Raw genomic sequence first — 22138 nt, 5'->3', positions numbered from 1 at the left:
TCCACACAAAAAGTATATATATCCAATCATGACACATTCATAGACACTGGTGACAAATTTCACAGTAATCCTTCAAGTATTTCTTGTTAAAATAATTAAAAGTTTACAGAGCACATTTTTTTTGCAGCCTACACCTTGGCGCACTAATACTTTCATCTACATGTCTAGCGTTAAATGCCTTCATTTAGTGAACACAGGTCTAGTGTTTTGTGTATCCATGTCTAGTGTTAAATGCTTTCATTTGGTGCACACAGGTCCAGTGTTTTGTGTATCCATGTTTAGTGTTGAATGCCAGCATTTGGTGCAGACGTGTGTAGTGTTTCGTGTATCCATGTCTGGTGTTGAATGCCTGCATTTGGTGCAGACGTGTCTATGGTTTTGTGTATCAATGTCTAGTGTTAAATGCCAGCATTTGGTTAACACAGGTCTAGGGTTTTGTGTATCCATGTCAAGTGTTAAATGCCAGCATTTGGTTTACAAAGGTATGGTGTTTTGTGTATCCATGTCAAGTGTTATATGCCTGCACACATAATGACAAAGTGTTCCACTTTGGATGAAAATAAAACATTATTGCATTGCTTAATTGGACATCTGTATAAATTTGATGATTTTGCCCTCCCCATGCAACTGAATTTTCCAGCATGCAAACCTGAATCAAGTCAAATCTTGGTTGTGTTATAGGTTCATATAAATGAGGTGGTTTTGTTAACATTATAGATGAAAGAATGTACAGAATTTAATCATTTCCCATTCCCCTCCTCACAAAGTATATATTTTTGCTCTTTCCAGGTAAAAAAAATCCCCATGATGATAAGAAACATAGATGAGCATTGATCCCTTAGCATTTAGCAAATGTATCAATTGAGTGCTATTCATGAATATGTGATAGGTTTGTTGAACAAAAGCTGTGTAAACAAGCTGAAAGTTATATGACTGTGTAAGTATTCTTTCCGCTTTTTGCCAAAACACAGTTTATATCCCATTATCAAAAGACCCTGCCACCATTCCCATAAAAGTGAAAAAACACAGCATTTAAGCTTGTTCAATCAACTTTTATTCTAAATTTCAATGACTGTACAAATACAGTAACTATTGATTTATTTTATTAAATATTACAAATATTTCCATACAAAATTAACTTTTACAGCAAATAACCTCTTAAGTTTAGCTTGTAGTGTCCAACCAAGTGCTTTCCCAATTGTCTGTTTCTTCAGTAATATTGAGTGATCACCCAGCACTATATAAAGTAACAGAATACAATCACATTGGTTAACATAGGTCTAGTGTTTTGTGTATCCATATCTAGTGTTAAATGCCAGCATTTGGTTAACACAGGTCTAGTGTTTTGTGTATCCATATCTAGTGTTAAATGCCAGCATTTGGTGCACACATGTGTAGTGTTTTGTGTATCCATATCTAGTGTCAAATGCCAGCATTTGGTTTACACAGGTCTAGTGTTTTGTGTATCCATATCTAGTGTTAAATGCCAGCATTTGGTTAACACAGGTCTAGTGTTTTGTGTATCAATGTCTAGTGTTAAATGCCAGCATTTGGTTAACACAGGTCTAGGGTTTTGTGTATCCATGTCAAGTGTTAAATGCCAGCATTTGGTTTACAAAGGTATAGTGTTTTGTGTATCCATGTCAAGTGTTATATGCCTGCACACATAATGACAAAGTGTTCCACTTTGGATGAAAATAAAACATTATTGCATTGCTTAATTGGACATCTGTATAAATTTGATGATTTTGCCCTCCCCATGCAACTGAGTTTTCCAGCATGCAAACCTGAATCAAGTCAAATCTTGGTTGTGTTATAGGTTCATATAAATGAGGTGGTTTTGTTAACATTATAGATGAAAGAATGTACAGAGTTTAATCATTTCCCATTCCCCTCCTCACAAAGTATATATTTTTGCTCTTTCCAGGTAAAAAAAAATCCCCATAATGATAAAAAACATAGATGAGCATTGATCCCTTAGCATTTAGCAAATGTATCAATTGAGTGCTATTCATGAATATGTGATAGGTTTGTTGAACAAAAGCTGTGTAAACAAGCTGAAAGTTATATGACTGTGTAAGTATTCTTTCCGCTTTTTGCCAAAACACAGTTTATATCCCATTATCAAAAGACCCTGCCACCATTCCCATAAAAGTGAAAAAACACAGCATTTAAGCTTGTTCAATCAACTTTTATTCTAAATTTCAATGACTGTACAAATACAGTAACTATTGATTTATTTTATTAAATATTACAAATATTTCCATACAAAATTAACTTTTACAGCAAATAACCTCTTAAGTTTAGCTTGTAGTGTCCAACCAAGTGCTTTCCCAATTGTCTGTTTCTTCAGTAATATTGAGTGATCACCCAGCACTATATAAAGTAACAGAATACAATCACACAACATTTTACTCAAGATGTAAAACTTAATACAGTCATGGCCATTAGTGTTTAATGTCACTGCTAACAAACAAATGTATGAGGGTTGCCTAACTTATGACCACTCAAGATTATCATAATCAAACATGTAACAAACAAATGTGTGAGGGTTGCCTAACTTTAGTACACTCAAGATTAACATAATCAAACATTTAACCAACCAGAACATGAGCTCTGTTTTAAAACTTCCAACTTTTAACTCAAACATTTTATTCTAAACTTTAGATTTAAACACATTAACATGATAGCCACTAGTTCTTGCATGATTAAGGTTCTTCATTATGTATTCCATCGCATCAAAATCTTCAGCTAGTTTGTTAAATTTTTCCTCCCTTAGCGCAAATATTCTCTTCTTTTTCAAATCCTTCAGGAATTTCACCTTCCTGAGCTTTGGCCAGATCTTTACTCTCTGCTTAAGTCGCCGATGCAAGCGCATTTTCCTACGACGTAGATTGACACGATACTTGGCCAGCTTGTCTATCGCAGTCCCTGGTGACTCAATAACAACTTGCCTCGTTCCAGGTATTTCAAGAGGCATTTGTTTTTTAACACCAGTTGGTGCTTCAAACACTTCAGCACTTTTCTCAGTTTTAGGACAGTTGTAGGACTTGTTAGGATTAAACACATCAATTTTCTCTACTGGAATGACAGTTGAAAGGCAGTTGTATGTGGGTACCAGTTGTGACATGTCAGTGAGCTTGTACCCTCTTGTAAAAGTGTTGCTGGTCCCCTCAAACTGTTGCAGATGGATGGCAAATGGAGCAGCGGGACGAGATCCAGAGGATGCTGACACATGATGACCTGCAGAAAAATAGACGGTTTTAGGAAAAAAGTCAGGGTACATAAAGCTTATTGTAAAAACCTGTACAGGGATCAATCCTCGGTGAGACAAGGGAGACTTTCCCTTATAGCATATATTGACCAGATAATAACGCAGAAAATCTATTTCTATATAAACTGGATGTATTGAAGAATGATTATTTGAAAAAATATTCCCCATACTGGGTGGTTTGTGTAAAACTTCACCTTGTTTTTAATATGATCCCTGAAAAATTCTCCTTGTTTTAGCATGATCCCTTATAATGTTTTCCGCATTTTAACATGATCCCAGATCAATTCTTCATGTTTTAACATGAACCCTGTTAAATTCTCCTTGTTTTAACATGATCCCAGATCAATTCTCCATGTTTTAACATGAACCCTGTTAAATTCTCCTTGTTTTAACATGATCCCGGATCAGTTCTCCATGTTTTAACATGATCACTGATAAATTATTTAACAAATAAAACTGTTTGGTTTGTTTTGTCTGATTTCCTACTTTACATCCCAGAATTTCTTTTTGACTGACAATGGGTCTGAACAATACCAAAAAGTATACTGTTCGCAATTTGTACTCAAATTTAACAAGTCAATTTGAACAGTTACATTTCAATACATTCCTTAAATCTCTTAAAATTCATAAATTCTGTATCTTGAAGTGTCTGCTTTTCTTGTTTGAAGTTTACTATCATAAATTCACGATTGTTGGCATATTGTAACTATTTTCACAATGCTAACGGCCCTGGCACCATTCAAAAAGGTGAAAAAGAACACTGCATCCTGACCAATGATTAACTATTATTAACTAACTAATTAACTATTTTGGAAGATGGAAGTGCAGGCTTGGCTCAAGCATCCATTGTGCCATTCGCAGCAGTTTTTTTTAAACAATATATGTACAAACTATGCCTGGGACTTCCCAGTATTTTTACTCAGGAGATATGGGAATCCACAAGTGATGCATTCAAGCTGTTTCACAATGAATCACTGTATTTGAATTAATAATAATTATGCACAAGTTCCACATAATAACAGTGTAACATTATATATGGGTATGATGAAAGCCACAAAAAGTCATGAAATGTTATATATTAACAATGGTATCATTCATTGAGAAAGCTTTTATTGTGTTAACTGTATGTTATAGCCACACTATCTGATGATGACAAGGGTAAAACAATGTCAACACTCACCTCAACAGATAATTATTTTTCTGCATGTATTTATGTGCTTATTTTGATTTGTATACATTTTTGACAGGTGTATACAATACATTATTATTGAACTAAATTTAACATGAACTTTTATATGAAATGGCCAGGAGAAGTCATACATATTTTTTACATGTGTCTATGAGCTACAAGAAACACGTTAACGATATGCCGTGAAATGTCATGTCCAGATGTCTATAAACAAGCATTTCAATTCTGTTATGACTTAATTGCATATAGAGATATTAAAAATGTACAATGCGACACTTCTTGGCTTCTGCAAAGGACTGTCAAAAGTATTATATTTCTATAAAAAAAAATCAGACAACCCTTCCAGCATACCTCTTACAGATTAGGCTGGTTATCGAACTTGACCTAGATATTTCACCAACAAACACTTTCATGAAGTTTGGTGGAAATTGGATGAGAAATGTTCAAGTTATAGAGCGGACAAAGCTAAAATGGACAATTTTGACAAATTCAGGGGGCCATAACTCTGGAGATCCTAAAGCGATTTGGCTGGTTATTGAACTTGACCCGAGATATTTCACCAACAAACACTTTCATGACGTTTGGTGGAAATTGGATGAGAAATGATCAAGTTAGAGAGCGGACAAAGCTAAAATGGCCAATTTTGACAAATTCAGGGGGCCATAACTCTGGAGTGCCTAAAGCGATTTGGCTGGTTATCGAACTTGACCTAGATATTTCACCAACAAACACTTTCATGAAGTTTGGTGGAAATTGGATGAGAAATGTTAAAGTTAGAGAGCGGACAACATTGTGGAGCCGCCCGCCCGCCCGCCGCCCGCCCGCCATGGGTGTTCCCATAATACGGCCATCGTAAGATGGGCGTATAAAAATCAACATACCTCTTACAGACAACCCTTCCAGCCTATGAGCCAGACTTCGGACACCTTGTCTCATATGTGCAGCCATTTAGATCCTAGAATTATAATAATTTTCATATAAATATAATTTTCATATAAATATATACATGTATAGATGTGTATTTTTCTCACCAATTCAAAGATTTCTTTTCAAAAATGTGAAAACAAAATTCCTTAATGTTTGTTTTGAAAAAACATTCTGTATTAAAAAGTTGGTGTATTCTTATATCACATTCTTTTACCTTTTCTGTCATGTTTGAGCATTTTTGTTCATTTAAAAATAGGAATAGTCAAAATGACAATTTTTTCCCAATCAGAATGTTTGACAATCAGAGTCACAATATACATCACATCATCAATATATATATTTTTGTCCCGCATAGTTTTTGACAAAATCTACCGTAATTTAAACAAAAATGGTGGCTTAGTGTAACCAACTCAGGAATGGTACTAGGGAAGCAACTGTTTCATTCTGGTGTTCTGCAAGATGAAAGCAGGCTTTTGCGATTCATAGGACTACTATTTCAAGTGTTTTGAAAATATTTACTGAATGGGGAAGAACTGAAAATTTTGGCAAGTAGTGGTGCACCATCTTAGCAGGAACTTTGACTTTCCATCCAGCAAAGCCCAGGTAAAATCCTTGCCCTGCGGGTACGAACTAAGGGTAAAATCCTAGCTACAATAATGAGGGATCAGGGATACTTTTTTTTATTATTTTGACATTTCTTATGTATCCTTGTAAAATCCTAGCTACAATAATGAGCGATCAGGGATACTTTTTTTATTATTTTGACATTTCTTATGTATCCCTGTAAAATCCTAGCTACAATAATGAGCGATCAGGGATACTTTTTTTTATTATTTTGTCATTTCTTATGTATCCCTGTAATGCTACAACTCTCTACCATTTAACACCCGGTGAAAGAATCTATAGTAATATTATGCATCTATGTTGAATAATAATGACAAAATTGTTCTATATGGGTGTTTTCAAAAAAAATGCAGCCAAAGTGTGACATAGCGAGGGCTGATCGCGAAACTGTTCCATTTGACATATTTTCAGAAAACCACTTTTTGGCAAAAATATATATATAATACTGTGATACATATCCTAGGTTCTAAAAATGTACAGAATGAACCAGCAAGCATTTTCGTAAATGAGCCGATTTAACTCCAAAATTGGCTGTCTGCATTCGGAAAACAATAGCAATAATGTTATTGTCCAAAACAAAGCATCGGGTGGGGTTTGTACGCAAGAGAACGGTATTAAATAGTTGTTTTGAATCAAAAAATGTATTGAGTGAGTCGGGAAGCCTAGTAAGAACGTGCATTGTTTTCACGAGATATTTTAATACAGACATTATTTTGATCTAATACAAGCGTCTTCGTAAACGAGCTATTGCTCTTCATTCGGTGCACAAGGTCGTTTCTAAAAATTATCGTTGAAACATATAGAAAACAGTGGTAATACTCACTAAATCGAGGATGTTTATCACCCAAAACAATGAACCGGGAAGCATGAACGCACCTGAATTTACTGCCCTTGTGTGTTTTATGATATTTGAACATGTTTTTTGGCATAATGAAATAAATAAAGATGTGTTTAATAGTAGGCAATAATATTTTCATAGAAATTTGAATTTATAACAGAGATAATTTTAAAATTGTGCCGCGAGGATTCTCTGGGCAAGGACTGTTCACTACTTTTAGCTGGGATGGTCGACGCCACGAGTCTGCCAAAGTAAAAAAATCATGGCCATTTAGGTGGATTAGGTAAAATTCCGGCCAAATGTACCCGCACCCCAGGGACCCTATGTGAGGCCCATGTCTCCGCTATATTTGACGCAAAGACAAAACCACAGCATTCAGCCGGCACTGCAGAGCCACCTGGAAAGTAAAAACATGGCCCATTTCCTGGTATAACCCCGGACCCAAAAGGACGTTGGTTACAATTGACTGGTGAATAACGATGTTACGTTTCATGGGCAATGCAGTGTTTATATATCCACTATTTCAGAAAATACACAAGGGCATTTCTCATTGCAAAAATGTAAATTGGAAAAAACCAAGGGCGGAATTTTCGTTAACATGACAACTTAAACCTGTAAACCTGACCTTGCCACGAATTTATGTGACATAAAAAATATTTGAGAAAAATTCAACCCTTCCTGCAATAGTTTCTTAATGGAAGGAATCAATACAATAGTTATCGTCTAAATAAAATAATTGAACATACGTTTGAATGGACTTTGTGTTTATTTCATTGATTATTATGAATTATCTTTGTTTAATTTTATTTCACATGGGCGCAGCCATTTTATTTTACATAATCTCTAAATTGTATACGCATTAAAAACTTTTTTACGATAGTTTAAAAAAACGATATTGTGTGTTTCAGATTTTATCATATTTTTTTTTAATTTAGGTAAACAAAAATAAGAATGAACGATATATATTCATTCTATTAAATGATTTTTTGTTTAGAGATGACGAGTGACCTTAAACTTTGTTATGAAGCTCGTGATGCTGCGTAATGCAAGCAAAACAACGTTGACAACACAGTGACATTTTCGAGATGAATCCTCCACAAATAACGCTTAAAGTATGAATTCACATCGACTTTTTATTAAGAATTTCTTACATTTAAAAATGTTTTCTATTGAGCTTTTGTGGTATCTTCTTCTTCGAAATATAATTGATTAATTATAGATATATTACAGAATAGATTTATTTCAGTAAGGATATATGGACAGATAAAAAACAAAAACATATTTAGTAAATAAAACATAATACATATATGATATTATAGCCATGAAAGGTACACTGAACTTAGGTTTAAACAAAAAGTGAAAACTCTTATTTCCAATTCACTTGCCAAAACTGAAAGAAATTAATGAAAAATTATCTGTAAATTTGTCATAAAAAGATTGTGCATGGCGGTTGTAGAGGGTACTTTGTTTATTGTTCACGTAACGTTTGTACATTCATAATGTTCCCCTTAACACATTTGGCAAAAAACGTTTTTTGGAAGACTGATGTGGCTGTTTTTATGGAGCAGATAAATGTTGAATTCAGGAGAGCTTTTAACTTTAGAAAATTGTACATCTGTAAATCATGTGAAAAGGATGAACCATGAAGAGAATATAAATTGCTTCAAAAACATTTTCAAAGGATGTCTAAGCTGGTCTTCCCTGCCTCCGGCATCCTTCTTAAACAATCAGACCATTACTACTTCAGTGCTCCAGCTAGCCCGTTTTTCAATGGCGCAGCGCCCGTGCCCCTTTTCTTACCGCCCTGCCCCCTTTTTGAGTAGTGCCCTTTTCACAAATGCTCTATTAGCACCAATTATCCCGTTTGTGCCCTTTTTACTATTGAAATCATTATAAAAGATCGGCAGCCCTTTATCCGCTGTCATAATTGAGACAAATTACGTAATACTTATGATAATAGTGTTCCCGCTAGGTGTCACCATGCCCCCATTGACTGCTTAAAATATGCCGTACTGCCCTTTCATCTTCCCATGTGCCTTGTCCAAGTCATATGACAGCTAATTGTGTATTTGTGTAGTGAGCAGACGACCTGTGTATTCATAATCGGTCATCTTCTAATCCAATAATTATGAAGAGACAAATAGGGAAACATCGGCAGGAGGCGGAGCTATTGAATGTCAGCCAATCAGAATATACATTGAGAATTCGTTCATTTAATGATGAAAGTTCGTAAAATGCGATAGAAAATGCGAAGGGATGGTGAAAAATGTTGTCAAGCACAATTAAATATTTTAAAATAATTGTTAATTGTAATGTACTGACGAAAATCGTCATTTAAACATTGTTGATTTGAAGCGACGGTCACAGCCGATTTGTAAACATAACAAAGGTGGCGCTAACACAATCAAATACTACACTATTTCAGTAAATGTTTTTTTAAAGTTTATTTGTAAAATATTCTTGATGAAAATTTCATTGTAACCCACAAATATATGCTGATGCTTTATGTAGTGTTTACCTATCGTGGTTACGATCATGTCAAAATTCGCCGAAACCGCCATTTTGTCAGAACGAATTTCGGAGTTATTTTATCAATGGTCTATGTTTTATAAGTGATTTTTAAAGAAAGGGCAGTGATTTTTATTGTCATTTTATTTTAAAACGTTAGCATATTAAACATTATTTTACCAAAGACAATTAAAAACTGCCAGGCTGAATGTAACATTCGTACCCAATCCCGATCGTACCAAACTAAGATTCGTCACCTACATATTTGTTTTTTGTGTATTTATTTATTTGATTGCTTCAAATGTTTATCTGTCGATTTATGGAGAAATATGTGACATTGCACTAAAGGAGACTCCAGACAAGTACAATCATACTACCACAGACAAAAAAGACAAATTTTAATTTTGATATTCAAACACACCCTTCCAAATTTGGAGAAAAAAACAAACTTTTTTAGTTCAAGTCTGGAAATCATGGAAAATGATTTAAATTGAGTATGAAAACAATTCAAATTCTAGGTGGAGACCCCCCCCCCAAAAAAAAAACAAAAAAAACAACAACAACAAACAAACAACCCTGTGACAGGGGTGGACCCCTCCCACAACCACCCCTACACGACTCATGTAGTTTGCCCTTTTCAAAACTCCACCCTGCCCTTTTCAAATCCTGGCTGGAGCACTGTACTTTTATGATGAACAATTATCAGCTTTTGTAATCTTTGACTTTTGTAACTTGTTTCTTGCTTGTTAAGCCAGGTGTTCCTTTTAAGTATTTAAAAATTCTGTGTGTAAGTAAAGTACACCTTCCTTTGGTAACCAGTGCATACGGAGTGAGATAGCTAATGCGTGCCAGGGTCACTCTGGAAGGCAAACTGTCAATGTCTGGTAATTCAAATCAAACTATCTGTGTGAGGCTATAACTTTTAACGAATTCATTTATCTTTCAGTTGCTGGTATTTTTTCACTTCGTACTAACAGTATGGTAAGTCCATATAACTCTTCATACTTAAAGTTTGGTCATGCAGTAGATATTTTTCAAAATTGCTTTCTGTCCTTGTTTGTTTTTCATTTAATATCATGCAACACTGACTGAAAACACCTGTTATAGTGTATGCATGCAGGCCCTTTTCAATGGAAATTGGGGAGAGGCCGGGCCTTTTCATTATTTCGTTTCAAGATAGGACCATTTAAAGATGCACTCTTACTCCCAAACACCACTCTGTGAAGCACTCTAGACCAATTAATACAATTGTTTTAATTTACCAAAAAGAATGAATAAATTAAAAAAACAATGGTTCTTATGAAGGGCATTTCTACATTATAAGACGATTGTTGATTACTGTATTTCTTTTAGGACCAACCAATCATTTAATAGTTGTGCGTCTTTAGCTTTTTAATACACAATCTTGTTATTGGTTATTAATATTTTCCATAAATGCATTATTTAGAAAGTAGTTTAAGGTTTATCATTGTGATTATGAATACAAGTATCACCTTCATGCAAACACTTTAAGCTCATTTATTGAAATAATTAAAGATTGAATATACATGCAATTAGCCTCAAACAAAACCATATCATCAGGAGGACATCAGCACAAAAACTAACACAAAAGGTTGGTAAATAAATACAAATAATACAGAAACCAAACATTTTAAGACATACTTGTAAGTGTAATTAAAGGATAGTATTTGTAAGCGAATTTCTTATTTCGTTAGCTTTGCTTATATAAGTACACAATCGATTTAACACCGATCTTTTATTTGATGAAAACAACTCGATCAATTTCCACATACTCAAGTTTCTAGTGTAATACTTGCTTATATAACGTTTCCTAATGTCTTTGTAACAATCACATTTTAAAACAAAATGAAACTCATCGTCAATGTCTCTTAAAGCATTAACACATAATAAACATTGTCTATCTTCTCTATTGACACATTGAGGTCCATATCGTCTGGTTTCCACACATAATTTGTGACCAGATATACGCATCCTCGTTAAACAGCTATGCAGTGGTTTGTTTGTAACAATGTCCAGATATTGTAAATATTCAAGGTTATGTATTAAATGTTTATATGGTACACTGTCAACACACCATTATTTTGTACAATCTCTCGCCATTCTTGCATAAAATTGTCTATAACTGTCTGCTTAAACATAGGTATAAACTGCTTAATATTAACAATGTCTGGATTATTCCATACAAAAGTGAAACCAAATTTATCAAGAATATTCTTTATATTGCTACACCAATTACGTTTTCCATTACCAAAGTCGATATACATGTATGATAGATCGTACAAAGATTTAATAATACAATGATCTGTATTGACGACCTTAAGCCAGTATTTAATTAGCCGTACATATCGATTTATATGCAATGGGTCTCATCCCAGTTGTAAACGCAACAGTGCAGATGTTGAATATAACCTACATTTACAGCCAATGAAATTGCAGATAGGCAATCATGAATACTAGACTTAAAATTTTACCTTTCGCGAATGTTTAAAGGTCTGCCTACTGCCACTCATCCAATACACAGTCCCTGCATCAGATTTTGCGTTGTCAATGTATCAGCCAATGAGGTTGTAATTCTAAGTCAGATGACCTGAAGTAATTTCTTAATGAGAAAGACTTGTGAACTACGCTCACTCTACCCATTCTTATTCATTAAGAATTTGTTTCATGTCATACTCATGCTATAATTACTTATATATATATCTATTACATATTTCTTGTAATCTTAAATCTATTCCATTTTTAGGTCAGATCACATTTTGCAGACATATATGATTATGATCCTGTGAAAGATTTCAATAATAGTCTATATTTTCAGGGCAAGTCAGAATGGTTTCCTTGGATTGTCATACGTCTACATGAATCTGTTTGTGTTGTCACTGGGTGTGTGGAGTATAGTCCATCATGAGTCAGCAGAGCCCGTCTTCATGGTATATATATGAACCTTTTATTTTGATGAAAATCGTGGGACACAGTTTAATTACGGAGAAAAAATGTAGCAGTTGTCTTTGTATGGCATCTTTCACCAAATTTTAGCAAAATGCTTAATATTTTTCATGGAGGCAAGTCATTGTACAGATTTGTACACTTATTCAAATGAAAAAAACTGGCTACATTGTACTCTGAAAATGAATATAGATTATTGAACTGTAAACAATATTAATGATTGAGACCTAGCATTATGTATATGTTGTTGATCCGTAAAAATGATATTGTTTTAAAGAAATGGAATGATAGCAACTTAATATTACTGTAACTGTTGCAGTTTATAATTATAATGATCCTTTTATGCACAAAAACAAAAAGTGACAACTCTCCTACAGCAGGTTGTTAAATGTTGTGTTTTGTTTTGTTTTCAGTTTCTCATTTGTCATGTGTTTTCCATACTACAAGACATCATCTTGCTGGGTATCAATGAACCACGTGGTTACAATGCATATGAGCAAGGCGGAAGAATTGACCGTAAGTGTTCATATTTTACTTTGTTTACGTTCCTCAAACTTGGCAGGGAAGATGGTCTTGACCAGCAGATGACCCTTATGGATTTTGATTTCTCAACCTTAAATTACCAGACAGACATTTAATGGGAAATGATTAATTGGTTGCCATTAGGGGGGCTTACTTGTTTTATAAATATCTATTGTGCTCTTATAATGGCTATCCATCCGACACGACCCATTTGGAGCATTTGTCACTTGATATGACAGATCTTGTTACTTTATTCATTAGTGATGTTCAGATGATCGATTATAATCGAAAATTGATTGGTTGGGCCTGAAATCGGCGTCAATCGATTGTATTTGGTTATAATCGATCATCGAAAAAAAAAATTGAAAAAATGTAAGTAAGTGTTCAGACATTATATTTAACAAAATGGCAGATGAAAGCCACAATGAGCAAGTAAAAATGAACTATTTTTTATATAACACTTAATTACTTCAGTCATAGACATAACATATATGCATATAATGATTAAGAGTTTAATAATGTGCATGAATAAAACTTCACTTTAGGTTTTATCTAGTATTTTAAAAAAACGATTGTACTATCGATAATCGGTTACTTGAGTGGAACCGATTATCGATTGTAAAATTGGAACCGATTCCCAACACTATTATTCATACACATGTGCATAAATAAGAATACTGACAAATTAGATAATGTGGCTTTACTGTTTTTTACAAGCATAGTACATTTTGTACAGGTGTTGACATTTTAAATAAAGTGAATTTAAATACTAAAAGATAAGTTCCTTAAAAATTGTTAAGCAAGTATCACCTTTGCCCACAAAGAAACAGCTTATCAAAATTCTTCAGACAACATTTGTGCCATCTGTTAAGATATGATTCAAATCATGTGATGCAACCAATTGGCAATACCATTGCGATAGTGTGCTTGTTTTGCTCTTTAAGGGCTATTCCATTGAAACATAACCCCACCCTGGAAGCCACTTTGAAATTGGACTGTCCCACTTTAAAGATAATTTAGTTGAGGAGAAGCCAATTACAAACTGAAGCTATAGACATATAGAATTTCATTTTTGCCTCCTTGGTAGGGGTTTATGTTTAAATTGAATAGCCCTTGTCACTATTGTTTTAAAATGATTTTGTCCATTTCAGAAACAACAAGGAATGAATATCGATTTTCTTTAGGGTATCCTTTTTAGAAATAACACTTATCATCTTAGTGCAAAGCCTCAATGACTGTGTATAGAAAAAGAGCAGATATCAATTTCTTGCTTTAAGGTGACCATTAATTTAATTTGACCGTAAAGGAGCTATCATAGATAAGAACCAAAATGCAATTTCCATTAAATCAATAGGCATTTCACAGCTAACTTGAGGTTTACTACTATGACTAAGGATTTTCGATGCTTGCTTTCGAGACAGGAAAGTAATTTTTCACAAAGTTGCAATCTGCCCATCCATGAGTTCTCTAATAACTCATATAATGTTATTCAAATTAAATGTACAAAGTTTTCTTACAATTTCATAGACATTTTCAAAACTATAGCCTTTTTTCCACCTAATGATGAAGTTTAAACAAATATGAAGTAATGGTGTCACATGTCATTATCTGGGAGTTTCATGTGATTAGAAGAATTCTTTTTATTCCCCATGAAGCAGGGGTTCAGTTTATGGATGTACGAACGAATTCATCCTGTTTTCTTCTCCAAAAATCCATCATGGATCATATATAATCTTCCAGTTAATTCAGTTTTACATATGCATTGTCATATCCGTCCGTCCATCCTCCTATCGCGTCTGTCCCTAACTTTGTCATTCATGGTGGGATTTCCAAACAATTCGGCAGAAGTGACTGCAATAAGATGTGGCACTCGAGTGGTCCATAGCTACAAGGTCAAGGTCACTGCCAACCTCAAACAGGGGTGTAGAAATTAATTTAAGTAGCAAGGAATATCCCAAAAGTAGGCGGGGGGTCCGGGTGTCCTCCCCCAGTACGGGTCAAGGGGGCAACGCCCCTTGTAGGATGAATTTAAGCCTTTTTTAATCACAATTTCTTGTCTTCTGGTGCATGTTTATTTTGTAACAGGGAATCTTAACATAAATGTACTTGAACATGGTACTGTATTTGAGTACTACCCCAATCCCCCCACCAGTGAGGGCTAACTAAACCAATTTACTGTCAAATTCAGATTCAGGATAATATAATATTCCCGACCACGTGCCTTGCCATTTGCTAGCAATTCCCTCCTAATAGTATATGTAATTTCTTCTCTACCAAGTATACACTTTCAGCCACTGAATCACTCTGATCCTCTGAAAATTAAACATCTAACTTCATTTTCTGTGGTTCTAGATATTTCACCTGCACCTAACTTATTCCGTCTTAACAACCAAAAGAAATATCTGGACACCTTGTGACGTTTAAAGCGTACAAATTTTCACGAAAGGTACATGTACATGTAAAATTCATCAAAATATAATTCATTATTTAGCAGTGACATCACCGCAAGCTTGTTTCATTTGTTTACACCCGGGTTACACGCGTATATTCAAAAAGGACTGAGGACTGTTGCGTAAATGGTAATAGGACTAACAGAAGGCCAGACACGCTCATATTGCAAACTAACTACGCTTTTTGGTGTCTGGAAAAAAAAATGTATATTCTTTTTTCACCCTATATTGCTTCGCAAATATTTAACTTCAAAACATCCCCAGAGGGGGATGCGATTAATGAGGTCATGTATCGAGCTAATGTTATTGTATTCGGAATGCTGGGAAACCCAAACCTAGTACTTGAAAACATCCCGGAGGGGGATGTGACTAATGACGTCACGTATCGAGCTTATGCTGTATTGTAGCCCGGCGCGCGGAAACCAAAACAAACCATACCAACAATCGGGTTTTAAACGGATGTAAATAGTAAAACATGACAAATATAACAGATTTTATTTTTGTTGATGCGGGGAAAATAGCCGGGTGAAGATGCTAAAGTAACCGGTTTATTTTACCGGCTTCCGGCCCATTTCTACACCCCTGCAAAACTCATTGTTACTGTATAAGCCTTTCTGATGATATTGCTTGGTGTCTTGAGCCAAAACTTTGTCATTCATAGTGGGATTTCCATAAAGATTCAGGTTAGGGACCACAATGAGGTGATGACAGGTCATGCCTGAGACCCTAGCTTCAAGGGACCGTCCATCTTGAAATATCTGTTTTTTTTACGAATATGGTATATGCCTGAGTCGAGCAATAACATTCTTTGTCAAGGCAGTCTGCTGTGGGAAGTCATCACTTCTGTTATAGCTCTAGTTTCTCCTACCTGTAATATGTTAGTGTTGACCTTGACCTCAACAAAGTATGAGTATTGTCAACCTGATCATCAAGCCTGTAACAGCGTTCCTTGTTTACCGCATCTACCGGGAGAGAGGGGGCAGTTATGGAGACTTTACCATCCCTGGCGTTGGCAATTTGCCCTCATTCAACATAGGTAGGTCTTCAAGTTTTAATAATATATTTGATATACAACTTCTCCTTGTTTCAATGGTGGCTTAGTGTGAATATTCTAGACCACTTAAAATTTCCTGACAAAAAATCATTTCTGGTTATCAATTATCAAAGTTTCTAATGAACCTGAATGAAAAAACACATTTTAAACTGATTCTGAGTCAGGCACATTTCACACTAAGCTGTCAACTAATTTATTCCAATGGAGATCATGAAGTGATAGCGACTAATTGCTGTTAATAAAAAATGCATGAGCTATAGCCGACTTATTCAAACTCAGGTAAGTAGATCTATGTCAGTACACTACCAAACAAAATGAAGCGACCCAAGTCATATGGGGCTAATATAGACTGCATCAACACTGATTAACTGCATAGCAAGCAATGAACTACAACACATTTTTGCTGATTCTGCTGCTGTAGAATGCTCTACAGAGGTTATATTGGCCTGCCCACCTACAGAAAGAACAGAAGGACAGTCAGCCATACAATGCAATTAGAAATACTGATCTCACAGCAGTCTGTGTCCGCCTCTTTTACAGTATTCTGTATATCTACTCCAGGTGGAAGTCCCTCTCATGGACCATATGAAAACATAGACACGCCCCCTACAGCCCCAGCCCCTACAGATGAAGAACAGGCCTATAACCAGCCGTATAATTCACAGGAAAAACATTGATCAAGGAAGATCAAGGCTGTGTGTAAGACCTGAGACGGACATACTAAATTACATGTATGTTTAGTGAAACAGAAAGGATTTTAAACCTCATAATTAGCATGAAAAGAAAATTAAAAAAAGAAAAAGTATTTGGTTCTTTATACTGAGGTTTAAGGTTATGGTTACACGGTTCTTTTTTTGTATGATAATCATAACATTGAATAAAATAAGATTCAGAAATAGCAAAATTTCACCCATGTGTCTAAACAGTAAGGCTAGACAAAAGCCTTGATTTTGCCATGTTTTATTGTTAAAGATATGTTTAATGTAATTAGTTGTTAAACTGATATATGTGTAATTTAGTATGTTTCAAATGATGTGCTGTCAGCATTTTAGGATATTGACTCATGTCACAAAATTAAAATCTAATTAGCTGCTGTTTTATGCAAAGAGCCTGTGTTCTTAAGGTCTATGTGATAAGCAGAAAATACTAAATACTGGTCATGTACAAGATGGAGTATGTTGTTGGGTTTTTATTAATTAAACAGATACTAATAGAATTGTTTTTGCAAGAATACTGTTATGTTGATGTATGTGTCTTATGTGATCGAAGGAAATTGAAATACTTTTTTTTTCAAGCTTTTCTATTCATTCTGAAGAACATACATGTGTATCCTTTATCTATAAACAGTGCAATATTCAGTGTCATAATATGTGTACCTATATCACAGTTTTGTGCCATTGTAGATGACAGTAGATTTAAAACCAAAGTTTTGTGTGCTTACTGACATAAATATGCGGATAAAAATATATTTGTGAAACTTGCTTGTGTTTACACAAGAAGAAATCATACATGTGAAAGATAAATTCAACTATTCTTGCATTTCAAACATAAAATGCATTTCTCAGTGCTTGATGCACCTTCAGTTCAAGACAGTATGAACCCGGTATCAAGTGAAGATAGTTCATACGAAAAATACTCTGCAAGATACTGTAAGTTACAGGGTTAGTAGGTGACCCGATATGGGATAAACGGGGCAGAGAAAACCATATCCGGTGAGAGCGAAACTTGAACCAGAATATGGTTTCCTGCGCCCCGTATATCCCATATTGGGTCACCTACTTACCCCGTAACATCTATATCACGTCAACAACCTGTTTACATGCTTAAATGTATCATTGATTTTGGAATATTCATCGAAATTGGAAAATAGCCACCATTTTGGTACAAATAAATTTGGTGACCCAATATGGAAAAATATGGGGTCACCGCGTGACCAGTCCTGGACCAATAGCATTGCATCATTCATGTTGAGAGGCGTGGTATCGATCCATTTTTAGCTTACCATAGGTGAGGTGCTGCATCAACTCACCTCTGTTTGATATTTATAATAAGGTATGTAATGAATGCAAGAACATGTTCTATTTAACACTTACTCATCAACCAAATAGTAACCCAAATATTTTAATTGTTAACACATAATTATGTTTATTCACTCTTATAAGGAGATTTAATACAACCATTTTGATTATCATTCATTTTTTCCTGTTCATTGTTTGAATCACTCACATTTTGAGATGATTGGATATTCTCTTGTTTACTGGATGACATTCCATGAACTTGCTATCCCTGTACAGTTTTATGTAAGTGTGTTTTTGTGTTTTTAAAAGTGAATGTATTGTCGTAGCTTTGTCCTCACTGTGGCTATTTGTGTCATGTGACAAATTAAATGTTGGCCTTAACGGAAGCTGTAAATAATATTGAAATGGTAATGAAATTTGGTACATTTGTTAGCAATGGCAATACACATTTCGTGGGCATTGTGCAAGGTGGTTGTAACTTAATCTAGAAATAGAAAGCTTTACAACCGTCTTGTGCTATGTCATGGATTTGTGAAGCAACACCTATTACTGGCTAAACTATATTTTATTCTTGTTCAAGCGAGATATAATGGCCAATTTGGCAATTGTAGGCTGATGTTAAGGATGCACTTGTGTAACACATGTCTAAGACAGTCTTGTGCCCTTAACCATCCACTAACATCTTCAGTCGCGAGCTTGACACTCTACATGGCATATACAATTTGTATGGAAAATTTATTAGATTTTTTTTTAAATGTACCTTTTTCAAAAAGTGATTATTTTCCATCCATTCCAAGTGATGGTGTATGCAGAGTTTTTGTATTAAAATTTGATGTAATAGATCATGTACGCCATTTTAAAGATGTGTAGTGTAGTTTTCTAAATTTTCTTAATTAATAGCTTTATATATTTCGGGTTTTCTGGTTATTTTTATTTAATAATGATGTTGTTATTTTACACATATATACTACCTTTGGTGGTGTGATTCTTTATAAATGTTTATTATCAGTGATCTATGGTTCAACATTCCATGTGGTCTTCTTATTCTATTATTGTGTTTGTTTACACATATTTCTACTTTACAGTAGACATCCCATGTATCTATTTGCAAAAAGTGTATGTTTGTGCTATGTTTTTGCACCACGTAATCCAGGTATGGGTACATTTTACAAGTTGAGAATGACAGGTACAATCGCACAAGAAATTAAATTTACATTAGTATCAGAGAGCAAACATGTGCAGGTTTAAAGCAAAAAAATGCAAATGACTTTTGAACTGAGCTCTAACTATAGGTGTACATGTATGTGTACCTGTATGTAGCTGTATGTGTATGTGTACATGTATGTGAAAATGTATGTGTACATGAATACATGTTTGTGTACATATATGTGTACCTGTATGTGTACTGGAATGTTTCACAGCCTTTCTGTTGTTTACTAGTTGTAGTAATGTAAGTTCGTATGGTATTGAATGTAATTTGCAAACAATGATCAATTGTAATGTACAACAGATTGTAGAGGAGCCAAGTCGTTCTAAAAAAATCACCAAAGTACTTAATTCAATTCTCGATCTCAACTCATTTTAAGACATTACTGTGTCATGAGTCAACGTTTTATATTTACCTCCCTTTAAATTGACTACATTATGTTGATAGAAATATTTAGTCAATATTTTGCAAAAATAATTTCAGAATAAAGATTGTACATGAATTCAATTTATTATTTTGGAGTTATCCAAACTACATTTATTGGAACAAAATAATTAGAATATTGAGAAATAATGTTTATCAACATAATGGCTATGAGTGAGAGAGTTTTTTGACAATAAAACATAACTCATAATGAAAAGTATCATCCTGTAATGTGGAAAAGTGAGTTGAGCATGAGAAATGACTGGAGTATTTTTGTATGGGGCCTGGTATCATCAGTACAGTTGTGAAGAACAAACTGGTCAATTCATAGATACTCATTGTCACCATATCTATATCAAATTTCTTAATATTTTGTTTCATTGTTTTGTTACAACAAACATTATACTTAAATTAGCTCTCTGAAAATGTTTGCAATTTTGTGTTGTGTATATGAGATCAAATAATAACCTGTGCAATTGCTTTCTGTGATAGTGACTTCTGGCATGTACTATATACATGTACAACTCTACTGGAGTAACAAATAAAACTATTGGTGACTGTCTCTTGTTATTTATACAGGGAATGTTCCGATGTGCAAGTATGGTGACCTTTGACACGGAAAGCTTGTCCGATTGATAACTAGGGTAGGCTTGGTCCTACTGTCCTAAAACTTGGTAGGGTGGTTGGTCAAGACCAGGGGTTGACTCTAGTGATTTAAGGTCAGTACACCAAAGGTCACGGTTAGGGTTATCTCTGAACACAAAAATCTTTTCCGATTGATTACTATATTTTTCTTGGCCCTGTCGTCTAAAACTTGGTATGGATATTGGTCAAGACCAGCAAATGACCCCCTGTGATTTAGAGGTCAAAGGTTATGATCACAGAGACTTTGAACACAAAAACCTTGTAAAGCGACCTTTGGTCCTCAAACTTAGTGAAGAGGTTTGTAATGACCTTAGATAACCCTATAGACATTAATGCAAAATGATTAATTGGCTGCCATTAGAGGGACATAGGTGTTTTACAAACATCTGTTGTACTCTAATAATGGCTATCCGTCCGACAAGGCCCAGTCGGGGACATTTGCCATGTGACTGTGACTGTGACAATGTGTTATCCCTCTTTTCTAGAAAATACAAACGTGGAACTTAATACATTTATGAATGATTTCATTAATATAAAACTTGCGGGTTTTCTGTAAAATGCATGTAATACAGTGTATGGTATAAAATATGTCACGAATTTAAGAATTATGTATGAAATGATGAACAGCGAATAGCTGCGATACCAAAGTGCCCTCTCTTGGAACAACTGAGATGAATAAAGTGAAGCGTTACGAGTGGTTCAAGGCCAAAACGGGAGCATTTGCCACGTGACTGTAACAGCTCTTGTTTCCGCCAGTAAATTGGTGTTTGCAGCTTTGTATGGGTCAATAACAATGGAGGATAGTGCATTAATTAACGTAGATCGATTCTGACGAATGTTTCATATAGTTTATTTCAGTCTCCCAAAAACACCAAATCAGTCTGAAGTACGCCCGCTCTATTTTCTGTAGATTCAACTCTTAACATATACCGACCATATTTACAACACATTTCAATTATAAATAGAGCATTAATGCAACAGCAAATACAATTAGAACATGCATGTCACATAAATATAGTACAGTTCACCTGTATTTATGTTTATTAACAGCCGCAGGCATGTATTTTGGTATAACTGAACAAAGGATGCACTCATTAATGCTTACTAGACATTTAAGCTAAATCGAACCATCGCCAAATTTCTATTTTATTGCTCTCCTTAACTTTTTAAACTCGCTTAAAGCTGCACTCTCACAGATTGAACGTTTTGACATTTGTTCCCATTTTTGCAAAAATGCATGGAAACCAGTGATATATTTATGATATATACGTTCAAAAATTGATGTTTTATGCAATTTTCTTAAACCGTTAGACTAAAGTAACGCTTTTAGCCACAAAACATTAGGTTTCGAACGATAATATGAGAATCTGTGAAATATTGGCTCATTCCAGTAAAACAAGTTGTCAAAAAGGTAAGTCGCAAAGGTGGCCCCAAATCGCCACACAACCCGTTTTCCGAACGAGTGCTATTCAATCAGCCTAGGGGCCGTGTCATT

General features: G+C 34.7%; 2 protein-coding genes across 2 annotated transcripts; one reads left to right on the top strand and one right to left on the bottom strand.

Annotated features, from left to right (window-relative positions):
- Positions 1-1086: 1086 nt before the first annotated feature.
- Positions 1087-7696, bottom strand: LOC128203689 (uncharacterized). The gene is made up of 3 exons (XM_052905213.1): positions 7599-7696; positions 5345-5418; positions 1087-3243 (listed from the first exon to the last, which is right to left on the bottom strand). Exons 2-3 carry the CDS (start codon positions 5409-5411, stop codon positions 2657-2659), a joined length of 654 nt encoding a protein of 217 aa, XP_052761173.1. The 5' UTR covers positions 5412-5418; positions 7599-7696; the 3' UTR covers positions 1087-2656.
- Positions 7697-7841: 145 nt separating this feature from the next.
- LOC128202862 (type-1 angiotensin II receptor-associated protein-like) lies at positions 7842-20556 on the top strand. The gene is made up of 7 exons (XM_052904023.1): positions 7842-7964; positions 10307-10341; positions 12197-12308; positions 12738-12840; positions 13998-14031; positions 16202-16332; positions 16912-20556. Exons 1-7 carry the CDS (start codon positions 7938-7940, stop codon positions 17025-17027), a joined length of 558 nt encoding a protein of 185 aa, XP_052759983.1. The 5' UTR covers positions 7842-7937; the 3' UTR covers positions 17028-20556.
- Positions 20557-22138: the final 1582 nt, after the last annotated feature.

The sequence above is a fragment of the Mya arenaria genome, chromosome 9, assembly GCF_026914265.1.
Source record: "Mya arenaria isolate MELC-2E11 chromosome 9, ASM2691426v1".
In the NCBI taxonomy this organism is placed as follows: domain Eukaryota; kingdom Metazoa; phylum Mollusca; class Bivalvia; order Myida; family Myidae; genus Mya; species Mya arenaria.
This window is presented reverse-complemented; position numbering and strand designations above follow the sequence as displayed.